The following is a 20,024-nucleotide window of genomic DNA, read 5'->3' as shown; positions in this document are numbered from 1 at the left end:
TTTCATCCCCTCCCCTCATACTGCTGAGCACCGTTTGAGCTTTTTAAATAAGGGTTAGGCTACTGTTCAATCCCTTTCAAAACGTCCACAAAACCCTGCCTTTGGTTTGCAGGGCTGGTTGAAAGAAGGAAAGGAAAAAGTGACTGAGAGGATGGTAGACTAATGACAGTTACAGGGTTTAAATGCTCCTGGTGAATACAATTTGTGTTCATGAATGTGACAAAGTAACAATGGAAAAAAATAAAAAAAAATAGTGACTAGCTCTGGGTATTGGTAAGAATCATCTAGACTGACTGGGCTTTGATTTGATTTTGATTTATTTTGACACAAATACTGAACATAGTGATTTATGATTTTCCATTTCTTTCTAAATCACAACCATAATATGCACTGCATAGGTTACATCAAAGCAGTTTTGTCAAATGATTTCTAGGGGTTGTGCTACTACAGTATTTTCACATGGAGTGACACAGGTTACAGGCTGTATTCAGGCACTTTGCCCTGCTTTGAAGCCAAAATGCCCTTAACATTTCCCCATAAAGAACACAGAAGCACTAATGTTGCTGAGAAGGTATAGTTTAGACAAATGGGAGGCTCTGGAGTATCTGACACTAAAAGCTATGATGAAGTGAGATACTTACCAAATGGGTCAATGATTAATAGCTAATGTAGTCAAACAGAGACACTGGTCTCAAGCGTCAATATCAAAACTGAAGGATCTTTATAGACCCTTCAGAGTGCCAATATTTTCCCTTTTTATGTAGTCAAGTGTTGCGCTCTGTATTCTAATTGAGATGATCTGAGGAGAGCTATATGTTCCAGCTGTGTGTGCTGGTTCACATAGGTTTTTGGACTATTTGGCTGATTTTTGGTATATTTTGGAATATTCTTCAAAAAAATTTGATAAGAAACAATAAGAGTTCCTATTTTGTTGTTATCAATAGGATACTCCAGTGTAGGTGGGAATCACAGAATAACTCAAGATAAAGATGGTATCATGATGCAACGATTCTGCAGTGATACATTTCAAGACAGTGAAGAAGATAATAATACCCCTTTTAAAGCGAAAAGAATGATGTATTAATTGACAGCATTGTGGTGTCTGTTTCACAGAATCAGACAACTGAGATGAATGAAACAATGTACAAAAAAGTGCATGGCGTCTTCGCTTAGAGCCTCACACATAAACTTCTGTTTACTTTCCCTCATTCATTTGATAACCTCTACCATGAAGAGTCATGAAGTAGTGACTGGTAAATCAAATACATTGTATTCCCATATTGATATTTTGTCCCATCTCTACTCAAGTGTGAGCGCATTTTTGGGGTAGTACAACTGTATAAATTGAGCTTATACTGAGCTTAAAACTATTTAATAAACTGATGTTGGTTTCCTATCTGCTTTGTCAGGGTTGTTCACTCATATCCTGTTGGATGAAGCAGCCCAGGCCATGGAGTGTGAAACCATCATGCCTTTTGCTCTAGCTAGCAAGACCACCCGCATCGTGCTGGCTGGAGACCATATGCAGGTAAGTACAAAGAGTCAACAAGGGCAGTCATAAGATGTGTAGTTTAGACTCAATTTAGACTTATTTTGAAGCTGCAAGTTTTTTACTTGATAATGTAAATGCTTCTTTAGATAGCGTCAAGGATTTGCTCTCAGACTTTTCCTTGTATTCTAAAATGAGTCAAAAGAATAATTTGGATGCAACACTTTGGCATCAAGTAGAAATTATAACTCCATTTGCACTTTGCTATGGATTACACTCTACTCTTCCCTACTTCAAATACAAAAGAACAGACAGCAGCCACGTTGGAGCTGTGGTACTAGAGACCACTTCAGTCACAGATAACACAAATATAAACTCAAATCAGCCAAGCTTTCTAAGCCACGACAAGGAATTCAAATCTTATTTCAACCCCTCCTGGTTTTAGACCCAGGCACAGGATTACCAGTAGGCAGCGGATGAAGACGTGGCTGGAGTCTGCCATGCTATAGTTGCTTTTATTATTTGATCACTCTCTTTGCTATTTCTTGGAGCAAAGAAAAAACGGATTTAAAACTCTGGTGTCCACCCGTGTATCCATCTGTCTCTTTCTCAATCACTTTGTCTCACGCTTTTCTCCTTCCACCCTTCTATCCTTTACAACAACTTAGTCACTGCAAGTACAGAAAGCGGTACAAGAAAGGATGTTGCCCTTTCATATTACTCCTCTCTTTCTCCCACCAGGAAGAGCCAGATAGTCAATGAAGGCTAAGGCCTCTATTGATTGTTTGCTCTCTTATTGACTGTGTGGTTCCTCATTAAAGCTGGTTGACCCTCTGTCACTGTCAGACTTAAATTAAGATACAAACTGAAGATAAATTGCTGTCTTGTACATGGCAGTGGCCAAAAGGGAAAAAATAAATGAGTGTATGCGGCTTTGTGCAGTTTTGCAAATTTGTAGCCCCCTTTTTTAGTCAAAGCACCTTGTGATGATCTTGCTCATGACTGCAGGACCAGAGAATAATACAAATTTAAATTGTTTAGACTCTCAGGTCTTGAAAGAGTTACTGATATTATTGCTTACAATATAAAAGTTATGAAATGGTTTGGTATCAAATGTTACTTTCCCTTGGCTACAGGTAGTCCAATATTAGAGCAGACTACTCAGAATTGAATTTGTCATATTCTGAAATTGCTGTTGGATAACTATGAGTAAATTCCGCTTTAATCACTGTGGCTCTAGATCTGTTTGTTTAATGCCATACATACCAGATGGAAGAGCTTGCAAGTCACAATGGGAGAAACAACTCTCATCTGAAATTCTTCAGAACAAGAAAAGTTCTCAAAGCAGATACAGAAAAAATGCAACCAGACTATCTTATCTAACTAATAAACCTTTTCAAAATCAGAAAAGTCCAGCTAATGTACCAGGGAAACCAAACTCTGAAACTAACTGGAAACTAGAAAGTCCCTTCTGTGCTTTCCTGTTAGCCTGTCCACTTCATCTGAAGAACTGTAATGATTAGCCAAATTGAATGTCAAAGAAGCATTTTTTTACCGTCCTGTCAAAGCAGCTGACATTCCCGAGAAATTTTGTTCGAATTATTTTGGAGGAGTTTATGAGATTGCAAACACATTCTTGTGGACCTGACTTGCCAAGCACTACATGTGATTTAACGTAGCTCCGACTAGAGGTGAAAAACATAAACAAAGGAAATCACCTGGTGTGGTGATTGGTAGAAAATGTGCCCTTCATTCTCATGTGCCTAAAGCATTTGTGGCCCATGATTAGACATTGTTTTGTCAGATTCTGAACAGATTGAGTACACCAAATTGAAATTCATAGTTGAATAGAAAGTAAGATGAAGCCTTTGCTATGATTTTAAACTAACGTTCCATCTCTCCCTCCTCCCTGCCTCTTTCTCTCTTTCGATTCCTTGTCTCTCGATTTGCAGCTCAGTCCGTTTGTGTACAGCGAGTTTGCGCGGGAGCGTAACCTGCACGTGTCACTGCTGGACCGGCTGTATGAGCACTACCCCCCTGAATACCCGTGTCGCATCCTCCTGTGCGAGAACTACCGCTCCCACGAAGCTATCATCAAGTAGGTGTGAGCCCTCAACACTGCCTCGAGTCGAACCTGTAGGAGGAGAGGCTGAAAAGGTGGAGGAAAGATGAGATGAGATAAGATGGGGTGGGAGGACGGGGTCAGGAGGAAAAGGGGAAGAGGTGGTAAACTGCCAGACTTGGCTTGTCCATAGAGGAAAGTGGGGTCATTAAAGCAATGTTCGGGCAGACAATAGCTCTGTGACAAAACAGCACGAGGGGCTGCGTGGGTTTAGGTGTGATCCTGCATGTACAGGTGAGAAGGTTAAGTATGAGCGAGGAACTCCGCTATGAATGCTTAGCAGACACAAAGGAAGGACTGTACTCTTTATACTTTTCACAGCAGCAAAAACTTTCTCCTTCCTCTTGATACTTGTGAGCTTACTTGAGCACGAATCACCATGGTGCACGCTTCAATTTATTTTACCTTTTCAAGTGGGTGTTGCACCCACTGTGTTTGATTAGTCAATGCAGAAGGTTAATGGGCCTAATTGCACTGTAGTAGCGCAAAAGAAAACACACACAGGCAAAAGTTTTCGGGTTTTATATTTGAGGAAGATCCATTTGTATTTGGGTTTTATGTAATCATGCCTTTGTGTTTTCATTAGACACAGCATAATCTCTTCTAACCCACAAATCTTTTGAGAGCTCTGTCATACAAACTCATGCTTTGTGAACTTGAACTTTAGGTCAATATTCAAAATTTTCCCAAAATCTCAATGATGCCAAGTTTTTTCAAAATTATCAGTAGTTTATGATAAACATCTTGCACAAACACACTCCATTCTTATTTTTGATTTTCTTTTTCTACTTCTCTTTCTCTTACCCCTTCTTCTTCCTCCTCTTCCTACAGCTACACATCAGAATTATTTTATGATGGGAAGTTAATGGCAAGTGGGAAGCAGCCCTCCCATAAGGACTTCTACCCTCTGACCTTCTTCACAGCCAGAGGAGAAGACGTGCAGGAGAAGAATAGCACTGCCTACTACAACAACGCTGAGGTATGGGTTAGAAGAACATTACAAATTTGTACAAAGAGGAGTTAAGATGTTTACCCTCCTCTCCTCAGTTAAACAAACATGCATATCTTGTGAGAACAAATAATATTTTTTAAATCTAAAATAAAAAGGGAAAGGAGCTTTGTGGTAGGTGCTTGGGGGACAGAGGGGGGCCCCCCACAGTCGCCTGACCTTGGCCCCCTCGGCCCCATTTTTAAATCAATGAATACATGAGTAGCAAATTCATATTAAATAAGAAATATAAGAAATACAATAACAAGTATCAAACATCGTGTAAAATTGCTGTGACTCGATAATGCCAATATCTTAAATTAGTTAAGCACCTGCTCTGTTTTAATACAGCATTTTCCATTCATGTATTTATGAATTTTATATGTAAAAAGAAAATTCCAATCAGTCCACTGTGATCATTTACTACTATTTTCCTAAATACATCTTTGACATTTAGGACTTAACTGAACTACAAAATGCTCCCTCCCTCTGGGAAGGGGACGCTTATCAAAACTTGAAGACATGATTAATGTGAAGTTAATCAGCATGAGCTACGCCCGCATGTTGATACAGTTTGGTTTAATTAATTGATGGTGACACGTGCACAATATGAAAACTTAAATGAACAAAAGCCCCATTCTTGGATGGTGAGGGAAATGAACTTTATAAACATGCTTAAATCCTGATAATAAAATATTAAAACTCACACTTCATCATCAGACTGGGCCTGTCAGCTCTGCCACATACCCCAGTTACACCTCATGTTTCTCACACATTGAGAAGTTCATGTTGGATTTTCTTCAGTTTAATCCACCTGAAGACACACTGTCATCTTCGCACTGCATTTAAGTCGTTCTCCATTGCTCTTGCCTGTTACATTTTAATGCAATTAGAAATGTTCAGAGCACACAAGTGAACACTCAAGGACTCATTCAACAATTATACCTTGGCCGATCAATTTGATGTTTAAATCTAAAAATACTCCAGAATAGATTATTTTCCTGAGCATTTCAACTTTAAAGTTATGCATGGTTGCAGACCCCAGATTAATATTTCAGGGATTTGTTTCTGATATTTTTGATGATTTAGTTGAAATTGGTTGACTAATGTCAGAAGCACAATTATTATCCGAAACTGATCTGCACAGTTTATTTTGCCTCGTCACTATAAATTGGAACACTCAGTGTTTTAATTACGCTAATTGAAGATGAGACCCATAAACTTAATTAGGAGACCCTCAGGAGCTACAGTTGACACCCATGATGTATGATTAACTGACAGTCCCAGCATTTGATTGGTTCCTCTGTAGACTCACTTGGTTGTGGCCATTGGCCGAGTCTGACCACTGACCTTTTGCTGACATGTTCCAGCCAATTAAACCACGGATGTTTCTTGATTTTGCTCCCAAACTGTCAGCAATGCCAAATGAATTACCCCCCGTCTCTTTGACACAGCCCCCATGTCAAACCATGAACACCATTATCATAATCTTCCCGAATCAAAATATGTGGAAAAGAAAAAGCGTGTCCATTTGTTTGTCTCATGCATGTGTCTTTGATAGACTTAGCTTCAAGTAGAAGACAGTATTAACCTGACAGTTCAAAGCCTCTGGCAGTATGCTGGAAGACTGCTCATTTACACAAAAGGATTAAAAATACCAACTCTTGCTGTGATAACTAATATCTCTAATCTGTTAAATACTTTAAAGTGCTAACATGAGACTCCGGTGTGATATTAAGTCTGTTGGTCACCAAACCAAAAAATCTGTTAGTTTTCATTTAGCATTGCCTGATGGTAAAGTGCTGGTGTGGAATACTTTGCTTTTGTCAGAGGTTTCACAACACATCCATTTCATCAGGCCATAGATTCCTATTTTATGTGTTGAAGTTGATGATTCAGTGCCATAGGGCCCCTACACACCAGGCCGACAATCTGCTGTCGGTCAATGTCGGAGCCGTCAGTCAGTGTGGTCCAAGTTTTTGCGACATGTGGCTGTATTCCTTGTGATGTGTTCAAGTAAATGAAGCACATAAATCCCCCTTTGTTCTTCAAATGTTTTGTCCTCCACTGTTGCCTTTTACCTGGAAGGAAAGTGTCCCTTAGTCCTCAATGTCCCACGGTTCTTTTCAAGTCTTTCTGTGTGTGAGATGGTGTAATGAATTATGGATTTGGGCCACTTTGTCACCTCCTTTTCTCACCTTTCTCCTCCTCAGGTATTTGAGATTGTGGAGCGGGTGGAAGAGTTGCGAAAGAAGTGGCCAGTGGCCTGGGGCAAGCTGGATGAGGGCAGCATTGGAGTGGTGTCACCGTACGCCGACCAGGTGTTCCGCATTCGTGCTGAGCTCCGAAAGAAGAGAATGCATGAGGTCAGCGTGGAGAGGGTGCTCAATGTCCAAGGTGAGAAAAAGTATTCACCAACATGCTCATTTGTTGTATCAATGGAATAGGAATAGGAATAGGAATTCCATATATAAAGTTACTGGCTGAAACGCTGACAGAATTGCTACATTAATCTACCAGTATTTTCATAATTTAATATTTAACAACGTGGGTAATAATGGGAAATTGAAAAGTTATCGTCAAGAAATCAAAAGCAGTAGTTGCAGACAAACAAATCAGAAACATTCAATCCCCAAGTGTTGCAGCAGCATTTCTCCATAAAGCCTGTCTCATCCATTTCTGTGTGTGAAATTATAATTAGTGTCTACTTCCAGTCCAAGTGATGCTTAAAATGAGAACTACATTACCCTAAAGACAAATTTCTACTATCTTCCACTGTAGTTATCAGCGTTCAGATCAGCTCCAGTTCCAATATTAAGAGAGTTTCTTCTTCCAATTTCTCCTCTGCTTCAGTCTCATGCAGTTCCCACTTGTATTGCAACCAGCTGCTTTCCACAAGTCATTAACTTCCTCATTAATCACACATTAGACATGTGGACACACAGGGAAATGGACTCAGTTTAGTGCTTAGAATTTAACAAACATGTAGATTATGTTTGTTTATGTGTCCTATCAACAGCCTCTTGAGTCATAAGAAGATTCAATTATTACTGGACTTATTCTTCTCTATAAGAAGGTTCTGGTGATTTAGCTCCCCCTCTTTATTTGTAGCAACACAAATTAGTCTTAAAAAACAGCATGTAAATGCTTTCAGTTTCCACTGGTGTCAAATGTCATGGAAGCTAATGGAAAAATACATTTGTCCAATAGTTAAGATATTACTGTTTACTTGTTGCTTATTTCTAGTAAGGGAGCCAAGTTCTTCAAACCATAAGCAACCTTTATCCTCCATGTGTTTTAGTAAAATAAAAGGGTGACACAGAAAGTTTTGAAGACCATCTTTGTATGATATGTTTTACTTGCATGTCTCTCCATAGAGTGCTTATAAAATCTCATAATAAAAAAAAATGTTTGCAGGCAAACAGTTCCGGGTGCTGTTCCTCAGCACAGTGCGGACGCGGCACACCTGCAAGCACAAGCAGACGGCCATCAAAAGAAAAGAGCAGCTGGTCGAGGACTCGACAGAGGACCTTGACTATGGATTCCTCTCTAACTACAAGCTACTCAACACGGCCATCACCAGAGCCCAGTCCCTGGTTGCAGTTGTGGGAGACCCCATAGCACTGTGCTCTGTTGGGCGCTGCAGGTAAATAAAGCCGTAGCTGTAAAGTGATAGTTCAGTTATTGTGACTGACTCTTCTTCTGAAGCGGTCAATCGTACAGGATCACCCAAAAGGAATACCAAACATAAACCTTCAAACGCTACTGGCTCTATATGAATCTCTTTAACTCATTCACTCTTATACCACCTCCCATCTCCATAGCAACTGTCTGTTTTGTCTCCACAAGTTGCTGTATCATGTCAGCTTGTTTCCTGTTGTGGTTGTTTGCCAATGTAAGCCTGTAGAGACAGAGCAATTAAATGGATGTGTCAAAAATGGATGCAATGTTTGGCCAGTGCTGTGCCTCCTCCCTGGAATGAAAGATCTTGGTCAGTGAAGCAGCTGCAGGAAGTGTTAGGAGACAGTCAATAGAGTGTAGCTTGGATGAGTTATGTTGTATAAAAGGCTAATGGCAAAGTCTGTTTCTGCCTATTTCTATGTTGTGGATCAGTTTTACAAAGTGAACTGGTTTTGTGATGAGCTGTGGTTACTACTCCACATTTGAATGATTAACATGCAGTTATTTATAATGCTGATGATAAGGTACAATACTTCTCCGCCCACTCTTGTATAACTTTTCATGTATGAGTTTCCATAGTTTAAAACCTCCGTGTTTGTGAATTACTTGGCTGTTGTCATAATTGTTTGACGGCTCGTTTGTAGACTGTCTGATGAGAGATTATTCTTCTATTATTACGCTCTTTCCTCTTTTCATTCTTACATTCCTGCTACTCCTATTTTGTCTCCTAGCTGTAATTTTCTTTCCCTTCAGTGTGCTTCATCTTTTTGCTGATTTTCGATTTCCTCATTTTCCCTCCCCCTTAACACCTCCTTTATGCCTATTTTTTTCCGCATTTTTTTTAACAGACTTCTCAAATGACCCCCAATGCGTAATTTTTTACCCTGCCAGCGAGACAAAATCAGCAAGATGAAACAGTCAATCTAAACACGGAGAGATAATGGGGAACAGAAGTAAACCTTCTCACCATTTGTTGTTTTCCTCTTTTTGCCCCTTTGCAGAAAATTCTGGGAGCACTTTGTTTCCATCTGCCACGAAAACTCGAGCCTACACGGCATCACCTTTGAGCAGATCAAGGCTCAGCTGGAGGCTCTGGAGCTCAAGAAGACCTACGTTCTCAATCCTCTGGCCCCAGAGTTCATCCCCCGTGCCCTCCGACCCATGCAAGGCCACCACTCTTCTTCGCAGGCCCTCCATCCCCACCATCATCCACACCCTCAGCATGCACAGCCCGCCTCCAACAAGCAGGGTCCACAGCAGCAGCAACAGCAGCAGCAGTCACCCCCTAAAGTAAGGTGTTCTTGATAAGGGAGGGCACAGTGGCATTTTCAATATGGGCATTAACAAAAACCTGACACTATACTGTAAAAATTAGGGAAAAAAAGATGCAAGAAAGGCTGATATAAATAGATTCTGTCAAAGAATGACATCACTGGATATGTGTACACTTTTTTTCCTTCTAGAGAAGAGAGAGAAGACAAAGAAAATAGAAAATAGAAGCAGTAGAGTAGAGGATGCTTTGAAAAGCTCAAATGTTGTAGGGTTTCCAATGGTAACACGTTAGATAACCACTTACTAGTTTGTGGGAATAGTAACAAATAATCAGGAATAAATTGAGTGCTTCCTGTTTTTATAGCAGGAACAGTGATAAAAGCTTTACACATGCGGCCACAAAGCACATATCTATTAAAATGACTCAGTTCAATTTTCACAACAGGAAATTAGTTTATGGTCGGTCATTTTTAAAAAAAATTTATTACAGGTTTGGCGGAAGGATACGTTGTTTAATTTTTCAGCTTGGGTTGAAATGTGTTTGTGTGTCTGTCCTCCCTGCCTGCCTGCCTGCCCTGAGGTAAAGGTTAACGAAATCACCACAGCTGCCAACCTGCTGCCATCACCCACTGGGCCTAATGAGCCACAGCTCCGCAGCAGCAGCAGGCTTTAGAGACGCACACACACACTTCCCCTATCTCTCTCTCCATAGTGACACTATTTAGCGTACACAGCACACACAGAGACAGTGCGACCAATGTACACTATGTATTTTATTGTTTCCCTCAGCATATACAACATGTTGTTAATTTAAAGGTCAGACCATTCATGGTTTCGCTGTACATGGTTGTTGTGGTATAAAGCCAAAATAATCCACACAAATGTCATTTGATAAAAGATTATTTCCTGAACTTTAAAAAGTTTTTCACTATAGCTTCTGATACAAAAAACATTGTTGTTCGGTTGCATGTGGTTGTTTAAGTGTAACTTTTTTGACATCTGCCGCTGATGGGCCATGTTATTGTAGTGTTTCCTTGCATTACTATGAGCACAGAAGAATCAATTGGAGATGTTTTTCCCCAGTTGACTGTTGGTTTAAAAATCCTTATTAAATCCTCAATGATTCAGTGATGAACAACTAAAACATGAATGCGTCTTAAGGCAGAAAACACTAAACACAATTTGTAGTTGTAATTTCTTGTAAAACATTTAAACCAACTTTCCGTTTTCAAGTGGTATTTTTGGTGCCGCTGCTTCAGGCAACTGGATTGTTTCCATTTTCTTAAGTATAACAACTACCAACAACACAGGACAAAACATGAGTTTATTTATTCTTTTAGTCTATAATGGAGACGTGAAAGCTGTGCCAGGATGCCAGCCTGACTGGATCAGCCTCATTTTCCAAGGAAGTTTCATGCCTGGTGGCAGACAAAACTGCATAGTGAAAGGGAGGTTCATAGGGAACCAATTCAAATGGTGATGGTGCGATTATTCTATAACTGTTGTGCAATTAACATTCACTTCATGATGATATGTTCAAGCAAAAAATGTGTTTATCAACACAAAGCATGCAACATGTTCATTGTTCGGCTGCCATTTATAAGAACTACACAGTGCGCTTCAGTTGACTTCATATTGTTAAGTGCTTTCCACTGACACAGATGGTGTTTTGGCTTAGTATGCAAGGCTGTGACACACAATGTGGTAAAATATGTCTCACATTAAAAAGCTTTTTGTAGTTTTAGCTGAAAACAATTACTATCATTTTTAATTGAGGAAAGAGGGAAGTTCTTTTTTCAAAAAACAGTTATTACTTCTTTTCTTATTGTGTAATTATGTGTAAATCAGAAATTATATTTGAGGTGGTATCTACTTGGTATTAAGTCAGACTTTCTCTAAGCACATGCACTTGGCACACTCTCTTTTATCTCTCATATTTGTTTATTGAGCATTAATAAAAGAAAATGCACAACATCAAAAGAAGAAAAAAGCTAAACAAAAGTAAACAAAAAACACACATTGGTTACCTTATGCTGGTTAAGATCAAATATAAAATTCATGTAGCAGGAAAAGAATTTTGAGATTTAATTAAATATCTGCACCCAATGGGTAACGAAGGGCATGACCAAATCATATGAATATGAGTGGCTGGGGCCTGGTGACATCTTTCACACGTGGGGTCAACATCAGTATAAATTTTAGAGAGCCTGTCCTTAGTGCATGTGTACGATGCAGGATTTTGCAGTGGGTCAGACCATGTCTAGCACAGATTGGTGAGGAGTATAACTGTTAGGGTCAAAAAAGTATAACATTACAAGAAACCAATGCCCCTATTGACAGTCACTATACAGTCAGCTTGTATTTTTAAGATCCAGTTAGTGGTGCTTTTCATTCTCAGCACACCCCTGCTGTTTGCAAAAATTGATCATAAGAGACTAAAAGGAACATGCTTGTCAGTGTTCGCCACTATTCAACTCATACTTTTCAGAGGAAATTTTGCAGCAGCTCATCTATGACTAGATCAAATAACCATAGCACTAGACCATGGGCACCATTTTCAATCTGGTGTGTCTGGCCTCACTCAGTTAATGTTACACCTTAAAATAGCAGCAAGGCGAAGCTGCCTCTGCGACGACAATATCTCAGATGTCAGTCAGTTCCAAGAAGGGGATCCTGTTCATACTAACTGTTACATAATTGCACGTTTATTTAATACAATATAATAATACAATCTCATCAGGCAGTTTTGTGCTTGGTTGCGATGTCACGTCAATGCTACAGGTGCCGTAACCTTTTAACACATGGAAACAATATACTCAACATCTCTCTTGTTGTTTATGACATTGTAGTTTGGCTGCTCTTCAGCTCAGGCTGGAGGACACGCTGCCACACAAGCACAACCATATTTTAAAGAGCAGCAAACATTGGCTTTGCTGTGTGAGAGGCTATCAGGAAAGAAGGCCCTGCCAGACTAACCTTGTAGTTGGTGCCTGGGCTCGGTCTCGCAAAGTTATATCAACATAGTCAGGCTGTCTTTCAGAATTTGCAGTTATTTAATGATATTACTCAATCCTGAGCCCTATCTCTTAGTGTCTCATTAGCAGAATTAGTCTCATTTTACTCAACAAATGACCTTTGTAACCTATATAATGAAAAAACAGGTGTAGTTTGTGAACTTTATATAATTAAATTAAAATAATTGTTTTCCTAGTGATATGAAATATGTGTCTTCATACCTGAAAGATAAAAAAAAATACCAGCTTTATTTTCATAGCAACATAGTGGATCATATGGAAGAGAGGATGTCGTTAATTTCCGCCTCCTCCACGTAAAGCTTACCCACTGTCAAAGACTATCTGTTAACACCACATACACTTGGGAGAGACTGCGTGCTTCAAAACCAGCCACTGAGAGAGCTCAAAGTAGATTGTTGTGTATGTTTGCCTCTAATGATTAATAATGCACCAGATACAGTCCATCTAACCTCAGGTACAGGGAGATCTCGTGAGCCCAGTGTGTTTTGTGTATCTGTGTTTGCGTACGCATATATGTATAGGTTCACATGTGCACACACAGCAACAACTACATGAGTAGTTGTGCTCGTGTACCTATATTAATTCATGTGTGTCAACATTGATCAGGATTAAGTTCAAACTCTCTGTGCACTCAGAACAGTAGATGGAGAAGCAACCTGGAGATAAAGATTCTGTCTGATGGAGAGAGATTAGTGAAGGAGTTCAGTTAATGTCATCTCACAGTAGAAAGAAAAGATTTTTCTTGGCAGACACCTGGGTTGTGTCTGAAATCAATCATTCAAACATTCACTACACCCTACTCATGACATAGGGAGTTTTATGTAGTGGACTATATAGTTAGCTTATCCAGTAAATGGTTAGTGACCATTGGTTGGACACTACTTTTCACGATGCATTGTGGGATACTTTTAGTCAACTATATAGGGTATATTAAATCTCACTATACCTGCGGACAGCTCTACAAAATGGCAAACTCACTATATAGTCCACTGTATAGTGGGTTGTGAGTGATTTCAGACACAGCCCTGGACTCAGTACAGAATGATAAAACAAAAATGGGCTCATCTAGAATAAACTACACTGACCGTGTTTGTTATGAAGGAATGTCTCCTCATGCAGTGGTATGGCTCTAATGTGTTTTTATAGATTTTCTCTAGTACAGAGGTTCCCTGTAAGCTGTATTGATTGATTGAAATCTTTATTTTGAACATGTACATTTTTTTTTCTAAACAACATAAGATTAGTGCATATGAAAACAGGCAATTCTATCAGACTGATAGCGAAAATTGATCCATAGTTTGGTCCCTAAAGGTGATTCATTGATAACGAATAGTGGCTCTTCAATTTAAGTGTTGTTATTAATGTTATTAAAAATATCTGCGGTTTATGAGTGAAACTATCACTGTGTGAAAAGGAGTGTAGTGGATACACATTAACTTGTTATACTATATTAGGTGTCAGCATGTCTTTGTGAGTGTTAAATAAGTAGGTTTCAGACATGATGAGACGGGGGATTTCTAAATCTATCTCTTTTTGCACCAGAGTTGGCATGACTTGGGGTTTAAAGCACTTTTGATTAGTCAGATTGTTGGCTGGATCTGCATTCTCTGTGAACTCCCATGGCTGACATTAAAGGGATTGTAAGACATGTTAATGTCGCTAACAGTGTAGAACTCAGCCATTTTTTTACATTTTTTTTTTCACGTTTTCCCACAAACAGGCAACTATCAAGACCATTGATTGCTGACGAAACACAGTTACCACGTCATACATTGAAAACATCAGCCAGTTAAAGAAGTTTGATTCTCATAAAATTGATATTTTAGATTTTTTCTTCTCTGCAACCAAACCATAAGCGTTACTGTAGCTTCTTCTATAAGAGCAGAAGATGTTTGCATCACATATTAATGTTATGGATTCATTTAGCTGTGCTCTGCTGGCCAGATGAATTCCTACCTCCCCCCATCATTGGTCAAGTGTTGCTCCTATAGCTGTTGTGACAGATGTAGGACAGTCAGAACCATGCTGCAACTGTTCCTATGTTGCTTTACAGTTGAAAGACATTTGTATTTACCCCATATTTAACCAAACTTGACCACTGACTAAAGTTTGTAATGTGCTTTTGTCTCGCAGGGGAAACATGCAAACCACACAGAGCACCTTCCACCTGAAGGATATGGTGAGTGTACCCTACTGCCTGTGTTTACCCCTGTGCATGGTGTAATGAAAAATGCCTGTTTTTGCTACCATTCTCCACTCTGGGGCATAAACCTAGAAAATTATAATCTATAGTAATTTCTTGAGTATTTAGGTTTATACCTTAAAGCGCATTCAATTTTCACGGATGTCTTGAAGAAAATCAGAAACCGTATACAGTATCCCAACTCTAGGATGTTCAGACTTTTTTAAGACCAGAAAGGTATATATTTCTAAGGTTTAATCCACCATTGATAAACTCTGCTTATAAAAGTCAATGTCCTTGTATTCTAACACAGTTGAAATCTATGAAGATAAAGATATACAGTATATTGAAAATAAAATCCATCCACTTCCACGCAGCGTTCCTAGCCTTGTCACTGTGTGTTATGGTAAGGCTTTACAACAAGGCAACAGTGGAGGAGTTTACATTGTTTCTGCCTTCACACAAGCAAGCATACATATTGACAGCTTGATATGAGCCAGTCTTATACAGCAACCCAGATGGATGCATGAAGGCCTGAGGCTATTGAAGCCATCAGAACGATGCGGCCTTGAACAACACAGCAAGGAGTTGTTAATACGCCGTCTTCTGGGACAAGACAATCAGTTGGTTCAGCCGCTTACAGATTGTCAGCCAACTACATGAGTCTAAACTTATAAGAATCAAATGAAATCTGTACAGATCGATCCTCTCTGCCCCTCAGTGATAATTTTGATCACTAAAACTATAACGAAAAATGTTCGTCAACAACCTTATTTCCATGACGATGACGGGCTAAAAATAGATCTTTCATAATAAAGAAATAATAAGAAGAAATGCATTATTTGCTTTCAATGACGAGAAAGGACCGGACTAAAATGTTAGTGATGGGCTGTCGGACATTTAAAATGCATGATGCACAGACAGACACACAGACACCCTGCTCTGAGTGGCAGTGACGGAGAGAGCCAAATGTTCAAACATGTGGTTATATTTCAGGAGGATCCATGCAGACAATGCTCTTTGCCGTAGTGTAACAAGTCTTTTACATGTAAGGGTGGGGACATGAGCAATCTTTCAAAACATCTAGTGAAAGTACATCACATACAGACAGGGAAATGCACAGTTTTCGACAGCCTAGCTCGTAGTTCCTCTTCCATGTCCCCATATTCCTCAGGTATGTTATGTTAGCAGGAGCCCACACAGAGCTAATTAACGTAAGATTAAAACAAGTTGGCCTCCAGCTATTTATATGTTGCCCCCCTGTATCTTATAGAATCATACACTGTATGATCTAACATTTCTAAAGCTATGGATAATTAGATATGCCTTAGATCGCTGTTGGCAGATATCAGTTGTCATCGCATTAGGATTAAGATCCACTTGAATTACTTTGCCACATTCTCTCATTGCAGTTCAACCCAACCCAGCCATGCTGATGGGAAACCCTATTCGGGCCTTCACACCACCCTTGGGTGGAACACCAGCTGGCATGGGCAAGTCACCCAGTCCTGTTCAGAGGATAGATCCGCACACAGGCGCCAGTATCCTCTATGTTCCAGCCGTGTACGGTGGAAACATGGTCATGTCCATGCCCCTGCCTGTAAGTTCTCTGCCTCTGGTAATAAACTGACATATGTAAGTCTCTGTACTTAGGTAATGTCAGCCAATGTGTGACATACTTCATCTACTCAGAAAATATGTCGCAGGAATGTGTAAAAACAATATGCGTATTAAGTCAAGAATCACAGTTATTTCATAATGTGATTGTATCAGTTGTTTTTTATACAAAGTTGCCAGCCCAGGTTAATTAACATCAGATCAGGCTTGTACTGTACTTCCTTCGAATTTATTGTTGGTTGATGTACTGCACTATTATCTTTGGGAACAAAAGCCAGCTAGTGTACTGTGTACTGTAAGTAGGGGTGTAATGATTCACCAAATCTACAGTTCTATTCATACCTTTTCTTTTCTTCCTTTTTTTGCTTGTTTGTTTATTTTGTTTTTTGGGGGTTTTTTTTGGGGAGATGGGAGTTTGGGGGAGAAAAAGACAAAAAAGAAATCTGTTTTTTAATAAATTAACTATAATTTGGAATACTGGGAACATTAAAGAACACTATGATATTTTAATAATTTTAGAAATTGATTTCACATAAAATAACATATTAAACAAAGATGAATAAAATACTTCTAGTCCAGTCTACATATTAAGTAAGTCCAACAAAATGCTTGTAAGTTAAGAGCAGCGCCAAAACGCACCATGTATAAAAAAAAGCAGGTAGATGTTTACTGCATAACAAGTTTTAGAGATGAGATGGGAGTTCTGTTTGAGGAGAAAATGTCCCTTTTTTCACAGTTTTTATCCTTTTAGGGTCAGCTGACTGAGGATGTTTGTATTCTGGCTTTGGTATCAGTTTCAGAATCGTAACACTCCCTACTTCTAAGACGAGTGGCAGTACACAAAATAACATCTCTTTGATTTGCTCTCACAGAACTGATTTATAATATTGCTTCTTAGGAAATAAGTCATTTGTTTTCATATTTCACTGGTGTTAATCACTGTTATTGATTATGTGCATATCCATAATCCACAGTATGTGTGTACCTCCCTGTCCTTCGGCATGGTGTATTGATCTATCAATCTGTGTTTTTATTTTCCTCAGTTGCCTTGGCCAGGTTACCAGAATCGCTTTGCTGTGGACCCTCGCATCATGAGCCACCCAGCAGCCATGGCCTACAACTTTAATCTGCTTCAGGCCCAGAATCGAGGCTCCCCCATCCCTTACAGTGGGGTAGCCCACCCCTCTCCACTAGGAATGGGCCAGCCCAGCCCTGACAAGGAGCTACAGGCTGACCCCATCAGAAACGGTGTGCCTTGGTTTTAGTTATCATATCAGGCAAAAATCATAATTTCACTGTCATTTTATGGCATTAAATAGAAAGATGGAAAAGCTAGCTCATGGTAAAAAGAAAAGCCAGCTCATGTTTTTGAACGGTTTTGTTTTTATTTTCCTTCTTAGGTAAATTAGAAGGATGTCCAAAGTCAGAACAGAGCCGTCTTCAGACACCAGAGAGGAAAACCTCAGACATGAAGGAAAAACAGGCAAGTTGTTGACTTTTAATGTGTTTCAGTTTTTGAGAAGATGTAACTCATTCATCTAATCTAGAGGCACATTACTGAGTCTGGTAAGCCTTTACTTACTGTGTTTGGATTGGTTTTAATTTTTTGATCCAGGGAGATTTAGACACAGGCCAAAGTCGAAGTCTAGACTCGCAGTCAGATGGGCTTGTTGGATTTCCTAATGCACTGCTCCATCGAAAAGATCCCTCGGCCACCCAAAGACCCCTCAACTACCACCTGGCACCACCCAACCCGGCTTTCCCTCCACATCCTGCCAGTGGAAGAGCCTTCCCCCCACAGTATCCAGTCTCCAGGCTTCCTTACCGGGTCAACCAGCCTCAACACCCAGGGATGGCCCAACAGAGTCAACAGCAGCAGCAACAGCTCAGCCCTGCCTACACTGGTGGTAGCCACAGCGCTTCCTTCTTCAGTGGCCCCATACCCCCTCACAGGGCTGTCCAGTCTCCCACTTTGGATGGGCCAGAGTCTGGAGGGGTGGAGGATATGAGTAGCTCTATTAGGACTCCAATGGGCCACCCAGGCGGCCACCACCCAGGCCTGTCACAGCATAACAGGGTCAACAGCTTTGGGGAGGACGGACAGGATGGAAGTCTGGGAGACAGCATGGGTGAGTGGAGCATATTTTTTTTTTCCTTTTTAAGGGAAACGGAAGTAGTCAAAACATCCTTAAAACAGTAAATGGACAAGTGTTTTTGTTTTTGTTTGTGTTTTTTTTGCTACTTTTACAAAGTCTCTTCTAATTAATTGAAATTTATCAAATCAATTTAGTTTTACCAAAGAAAATCAAAGTGGAGGAAATGCAGAAGCTATTTATACCAACTTTTTCTAGACTCGCTCATTGATGTTTAGTCAGCCAAAGTAATGACATACCCTTTGGTCAATGATTAAAACAAAATTAAAGACTTATTTTGCAAGATCCTGTGCCACAGGAAGCTGCCTTCACCCTTCTTATGATTGCATTTTAAAATTTTTCTTTGATTTGTTTTTAATGATCTCAGAAAAGGAGACATGCTGGTCATAATTAAATACATTTACAAATAAATGCTGTTTACCTGAAAACTGAATCAAATTAATGAGAAGGTGTGTGTCATCATCATATTGAAAAAAATCTTTTTGTGCATCTCGAGTTCTGATTGACTGAGCATTGAACAATATTGGGCAGCCTTGAGAACACAAACAAACAACATATAACTAAAACCTAAAATTAACACAGGTGACTAATTTATAGTAGTTTGAAGTATGCATATTTGTCAGATTTCATAAGACAAATTACCAAACAGCAGAGGTTTATTTTCTTATCATTGTTGTTATGTATTGCTTTAGATTGTCCATTTTTGATGCCTGGGTTGTTTTCCTGCGCTAATGAGAGCAGTTGGCTAAACTGAGGGCCATAGCGCCCCACACCTTTCCAGAGTGGCTCTGTGCAGCTGTTTTCGATGTGCTTCAACATTCATGAACATGCTTGCATTCATTCAGGGACAACTGTCCTTCTCTAAATATCAAGGTTTGGCAAGCTCAGCAGGATGGGGAATTTGATGCTGTGTGGTTTGGTCCCACCAGGAGAGTTACTGTTACTCATTGAGTCTGACTCAGTGACCCTCGACACCTCTGCATTGCCACTTGCTGGCACCTTAGGCTCAACTCAGAAAAGAGCCTGCTCTGCATCCTCTTTCGTTCCAAATCTGTTTGAAGCTTTATCATTGAAAGAGGGGTCTTGACGAACTGCAATCTGCACCAATTACAATGGCAAAGTGTGACAGTGTACAGTACCTTAGCCTGCAGAGTGATAAGGACAACACCAGCTAACCACATGGTTGCCCTTTCAGACCTCCAGGGTCCCTTGGCTCTTGAGGCCCTGAGTCAGCAGCAGCAGCAGCAGCAGCAGGCAGCCAGGCTGGGCCAGTGGGGGGAAGCAGCAGGCCCTTTCCTCCAGGGCAGCGTCGCCTTCCCTCTGCCCCAACAGCTCGCCCACCTTGCTCAGCCCGGCATGGCTCGCTTCCCCCACCAGCTGCTCCGGGCAGCTAGTTGGGGCCTTAGTGCCAATATGGAAGATGAGGCAGTCAATTCTGCCTCCTCTGGGCCACCTTTTACCAGGTTAGTATGTATTCTTTGTCAT

General features: G+C 40.1%; 1 protein-coding gene across 1 annotated transcript in view; it reads left to right on the top strand.

The window, feature by feature from the left end:
- The window catches only part of helz (helicase with zinc finger), a 60,297-nt gene that overhangs the window by 33,430 nt on the left and 6,843 nt on the right, over nucleotides 1-20,024 (top strand). Inside the window, exons 19-30 of the mRNA XM_073470387.1 lie at nucleotides 1,410-1,528; nucleotides 3,442-3,587; nucleotides 4,443-4,590; nucleotides 6,813-6,996; nucleotides 8,017-8,245; nucleotides 9,282-9,570; nucleotides 14,721-14,766; nucleotides 16,182-16,369; nucleotides 17,430-17,634; nucleotides 17,787-17,869; nucleotides 18,002-18,515; nucleotides 19,735-20,002. Coding sequence (XP_073326488.1) covers nucleotides 1,410-1,528; nucleotides 3,442-3,587; nucleotides 4,443-4,590; nucleotides 6,813-6,996; nucleotides 8,017-8,245; nucleotides 9,282-9,570; nucleotides 14,721-14,766; nucleotides 16,182-16,369; nucleotides 17,430-17,634; nucleotides 17,787-17,869; nucleotides 18,002-18,515; nucleotides 19,735-20,002 — 2,419 coding nt within the window. The remainder of the gene's footprint in view (nucleotides 1-1,409; nucleotides 1,529-3,441; nucleotides 3,588-4,442; nucleotides 4,591-6,812; nucleotides 6,997-8,016; nucleotides 8,246-9,281; nucleotides 9,571-14,720; nucleotides 14,767-16,181; nucleotides 16,370-17,429; nucleotides 17,635-17,786; nucleotides 17,870-18,001; nucleotides 18,516-19,734; nucleotides 20,003-20,024) is intronic.

This window comes from Pagrus major, chromosome 1, assembly GCF_040436345.1.
Source record: "Pagrus major chromosome 1, Pma_NU_1.0".
Taxonomy (NCBI): domain Eukaryota; kingdom Metazoa; phylum Chordata; class Actinopteri; order Spariformes; family Sparidae; genus Pagrus; species Pagrus major.
The sequence above is the reverse complement of the archived record's forward strand: the minus strand, read 5'-3'. Positions and strand labels throughout refer to the sequence as shown.